The sequence below is a fragment of the Eurypyga helias genome, unplaced genomic scaffold (assembly GCF_000690775.1).
Source record: "Eurypyga helias isolate BGI_N326 unplaced genomic scaffold, ASM69077v1 scaffold51053, whole genome shotgun sequence".
Classification (NCBI taxonomy): domain Eukaryota; kingdom Metazoa; phylum Chordata; class Aves; order Eurypygiformes; family Eurypygidae; genus Eurypyga; species Eurypyga helias.
The window spans coordinates 1-4,909 of record NW_010240297.1 but is presented as its reverse complement, the minus strand read 5'-3'; the positions used below and the strand labels follow the sequence as shown (position 1 = coordinate 4,909).

The 4,909-nt window shown below is 46.4% G+C and overlaps 1 protein-coding gene across 1 annotated transcript in view; it reads right to left on the bottom strand.

Moving 5' to 3' along the window:
- The window catches only part of LOC104507182 (ATP-binding cassette sub-family A member 1-like), a gene marked incomplete at its 5' end in the record, with an annotated part of 16,601 nt that extends 12,678 nt beyond the window's left edge, over window positions 1–3,923 (bottom strand). Inside the window, 7 exons of the mRNA XM_010148385.1 lie at window positions 157–251; window positions 407–596; window positions 1,577–1,675; window positions 2,060–2,184; window positions 2,645–2,793; window positions 3,134–3,247; window positions 3,875–3,923. Of these exons, the coding sequence (XP_010146687.1) occupies window positions 157–251; window positions 407–596; window positions 1,577–1,675; window positions 2,060–2,184; window positions 2,645–2,793; window positions 3,134–3,247; window positions 3,875–3,923 (821 nt within the window). The remainder of the gene's footprint in view (window positions 1–156; window positions 252–406; window positions 597–1,576; window positions 1,676–2,059; window positions 2,185–2,644; window positions 2,794–3,133; window positions 3,248–3,874) is intronic.
- Window positions 3,924–4,909: the final 986 nt, after the last annotated feature.

Sequence of the window (4,909 nt, the reverse complement as noted above, 5' to 3'; positions counted from 1 at the left end):
AGGAACGCCGCTCGTTACTGGTCTCCACTCAGACACTGAGCCATTGACCACCACTCTCTGAGTGTGACCATTCAGCCAGTTCCTTATCCATCGAGTGGTCCATCTGTCAAATCCATGTCTCTCCAGTTTAGAGACAAGGATTTTTCTTGTTTTTACCTTTTCCCAATGATCTGCGCATAGGTCTTCACTAGGTAGTCTGATATATTACGGCCTGTCAGATTCTGGAGGATATCAGCAGTGTCTTGCTCACGCTGGCATCACCAGGGAAAACACAGAAAAACACCCATCATGAAATGCAAGCGACAAGTCAAACAAACTGCTTGCAGCACAGCATGCAAGAATCACATCCAGCCGCTCCGCTCTCCAAGAGAATCCCTCAAGGCAGTACCACGGAGCTCCCTCCTACCTGTGGGGGTGGCAGCCCGCCTGCACCAGGGGGGCACACAGGCAGCATCTTCTTGATCTTCTCATTGCTGCACTCGCAAGATGGGGAAGGGTCTTCCATGCTCCAGTTGCCTTTCAGGAAAATGTCCCGGACTGAGTCTGGGACTGAAGCGGTGGTCCATTCCCTCTGCCCCACAGTGCAAGGAGTATCTCTGTGTCAGGAAACAGGCAAGGCAAATGCAGTTTTTAAAACTGGCCTTTGCTTACAAGCCACTTAAATAACAGTCACACAGCCCCCAGAAGAGGCAGGCTGTTTTTCAAAGGAGCCTGACCCCACCGAGACAAATGGTTAGAGAAACAGACCAGGCTCTGCAGCTTAACAAATCCCAGGGCCAGAATGACAGAGGTTAGCCAACACTCAATAGCCCTGCACACTCTCGTCTTCTCATGCGCTCCGCAGCATGTGAGTGCTTTATTTCAGTCCGTCCCAGAACGCAAGGCGTCCAGAGTTCAAGAAGCGCCTGGACAATGCTCTTAGTCATATGGTTTAGTTTTAAGTAGTCCTGCAAGGAGCAGGGAGTTGGACTCAAGCATCCTTATAGGTCTCTTCCAACTCAAGATAATCTACGATTCTAAGATCACAGGAGACCGGCATTTCTTGGATGACATTTCTGCCTCTGGAGTACCAGAACACTGCTCATACCCAAGGCAGCACCAGTGGGCAGCCTCCCTGCTGTGCCCCATGGGTGGAATAACTCTGCTCCTGTGTCTTTTTGCACAATACAGCTTACTTTCCACCACTGGCCAGCACATACAGCCCCTTGGCCAGCTCCCCCTCATCCTGTGAACATGAGCTGCAGTTCTTCCAGGCTAGAGACACACCTCATCTCAGACTCTGTATACCACTTCTGCGCCCAAGGCCTGGATCTTCAGCGATCTGCCCAAGGCCATGCAGCAAATCAGTGTCAGAACCAGGAAACAGCAATGCTGTCTGGCTCTCCACTTTTCCTGCTGGTGTTTGTGAGGACCTTTGTAAATGGTCCTGACCAGAAATCTGAATGCAATTTCAACTCTTCTGGCTTAAATCCTGCTCTGGCCAAGCATGATTATAATTCCCTAAAGCCAGCTATACCTACTGGGTGACTAGAAGCTGAGGCAGGGCTTCTTCTTCCCAGCCTGGAGTTCTACTTACGGGATGGAGTGTCCCTGCATACAGCGTGTCCCAAAACCAGGCTTACTGAGAAGGGCGTCCAAAAGCCTCTGCATGCCTGCATCTTCTGGAGCATCATTGCTATGGGTACAGCAGAGAAACACTATCAGGTCAGTAGGATAACAGGCACACAACAAAAGCAGCAGCAGAGCAAGGCTGAGAGCACTGTGAAAGCTCAGGAAAAGGATACGCGTGGAGATTTCCTTTTTAAGAATGCTTGGCATAAGAACACAAACACACTCCTGGTCTTTATGAATATTATTACTAGAGTCACAGCACCATTCAGAAATGGATATGGCCTTGCCAATAGTTACAGCTGGCATTTAGAAGTCCAAAAATAAAACACCATGACTCTTAAAATGTGCTTCTGAGCTAAGTAATGAAAACAAATCTAAACCTGGTAAGAAACTAGAGAAGAACAGAATTGTAGGATTTAGCACCATTTCTAGGTCACAAGAAACATACCTAATAAAAGTGTACTGCTCATCATACATCCAGGGCTGTAATTCCAGGCTGGGATACTTCCCAAAGGGAGGGACGATCAGGCTGAACATGAGAGCAATACACACAAAGACAGCTGGCAGCACAATCTGAAATTGCAAGGAAAGAGCAAGCCCTTTTTAAATCAGATCTTCTCAGACCTGCTCTTCCAAGAGCTACATGTCAGCCACTTAATGGATCAACGCTTTTTCAAAGTTTCCCAGGAAGGTCTTTATTATTTACACCATTAACCGATACAAGACCTATCCTGGCATTCAGTCAGAGTGCTCACTTAGGATGCAGAGGATTAAGCCTCCAAATGTTGCTCTCAGGGCAAAATTTGGATTTGAACTTCAGTTGCATCTTTGTTGTGCAAGAATACTGTAACCACTTGGTTATCATGTGACTACTTTCACTTGCATAGGCTCCATTTTGCTCAGACGTGCCATGAAGTCCAGTTTTGTTTATCCATATTCCCTTGAGGTTTTCTGCCCACCTTCAGCTCTGAATACAATGCATGGTCCAGAGCTGTCCCTCCTGGGGGCCCCTGTCGATGCTGGGTGCTCTCACCTGAGCAAAGAAGCCCTTCCGGCTTCTCTTGGCAATAAGCAGCCTCTTCCACAACAGCGCCATGAACTGCTGCTGGGTCAGCTTCCAGCCCTTCATTTGGTAGGAGCCCTTCCCATCCATGCCACTGAGAAGGTCTGTCTCTCTGGATTCTGCTAGCAAGAAGAAATGACTCTCATCGAAAATCTCACAGAGGTGTTCTGTGGGCAACTCTGTGCTGAAGATACAGGGTGACGTCTGGAGCAGTTACTCTCACCCATTAAAGCCAAACAAAGCGCAGTGAGCAGAGATAGCAACACATGAATGCATTTTCACCCTTATCTCTCTGAGCCTTGATGGGAGGATTGAGCAGGCTGGGGACCCTGCACTGCCCACTATCCCTAAAGGCAAATAAACCACCACTCTTTTGGCAGTCTCAGCCTTAAAATCTGTAGTATTTATCCTATGAGAAAGCATCCACAAGAAGAAAACAGGCTTGTGCACCAGCAATACCTGGATCTATGTCTGAATCATTAGGATCAAATGCGTCATCTTCCGTAAATGGACGAAGGCAGCTCTGTCTGTCCCCAAACACGCGCCTGTTCCTTCTGGCTGGCAATGTCCCATCTGAAAATAATGCAGTTATGATTAGTTGAAGTGCTTCAGTTAATCTCCAATTAGTCCCAGAAAAAACAAGGCAGTATCATTTTCACTTAACATTTGCAAACAGAGGAGCAGATCTGGAGTGACTCCAGTGCAGATAAAAGTAAAGCCAAGACTGTCACTCTGCAAGGGTCACATGTTTTAGACACCATTTTTTGTGTGCTGTCCTAGAAGCTTCTTTCAGTGCACTGGACTTTTCTTTTTTTTTTAACCATGGAAAATGCAGGCTGTTCACCTAAGACAATTCTCAATATGCACATGACCCCAAGTGCAACTTGCTAGCTCTAATTTATCAGGGAATGCTGGCATGAGCACTTAGTGCAGCAAGCTGCTCTCAGAGAGAAAGTAATTTGGTCCTTACTGCATGTGACCCTGTCAAGAGTTTTTCGTGTTAGTCAGAGTACAGAACAGTGTCAGTCAAGTAATTCACAACACGCTCAAACACTAGAAACTCCCTCTATTACAAAATAAGCATGCTACCATTCAGCCAATAGACATTAACAGTATATGAAAGCATACATTAATTATACTAAGAAGAGCTATTTTAGGTCATTAAAACTATTACTACAGCAGAGAGACAACTATACGCACCCGAGGTTTCCGCGTCTACACCACTATCATCAGCCACTTTCAGAAAGATCTGAAAAGCAATGACAGGTATCAATGAAAATTAGAAGGGGAGCAATATAATATTGTGGTGACTACTTCAGGAGGTGCCATGAGAGACACAAGACTGACAGACGCAGCACAAGAACAGAGGATTCACGATTTATCCCATTGTGTGATGAGTACATGGACTTCGTGGCTTCTATTTTCAAACTGCAGGTAGCAGCCAAGGCCTTCACAGCTCTGCGAAGATCTAGAGGGCAACCTCAGTAAGTGACAATATTATCATTTCAGTTTCCCTCATCATTATGTAGGAAGAAAAAAAAAAGACATTTCACATAAAGAGGGGATAAAATGCACAACACTTTTGTGATAAAAGAAAGTGAGACTTCTCAGCTGGAATACAGCCACAAGGAACAAACCCTGAAAACATACCTGACAAGGGCATCTGTCTAAGCGGATTCTGTAAAGTACAATCTCCAGTACCGAAACATACGTTTTCAGTTAACTGCAGCACAAAGCATCCCTAAACACACCTGAAAAGTGTTTACAGTCACTAGAAGACAAGCTGTGAGCCAACCTTGACATGGCACCTCAGCAAAATGCAACTGAGTACAAAGAACCTGTCTATGCTTGCCTGTACCCCATTTCAGTTTTTAATGCATCCTTCTATGAGCACAGACTTAAACCGGGCAGAAAGCAATCCATTTTGAGGAAGAACACAGTAAACATTTGGGTTGGGGCAATCCCAAGCACAAGTACAGGCTGGGTGGAGAATGGATAGAAAGCAGCCCTGAGGAGAAGGACTTGGGGGTACTGGTAGATGAAAAGCTGAACATGAGCCAGCAGTGTGCGCTGGCAGTCCAGAAAGCCAACCGTATCCTGGGCTGTATCCAGAGAAGCGTGGCCAGCAGGTCGAGGGAGGGGATTCTCCCCATCTACTCTGCTCTTGTGAGACTTCACCTGGAGTACTGCATCCAGCTCCGGAACCCACAACATCAGAAGAACACAGACCAGTTG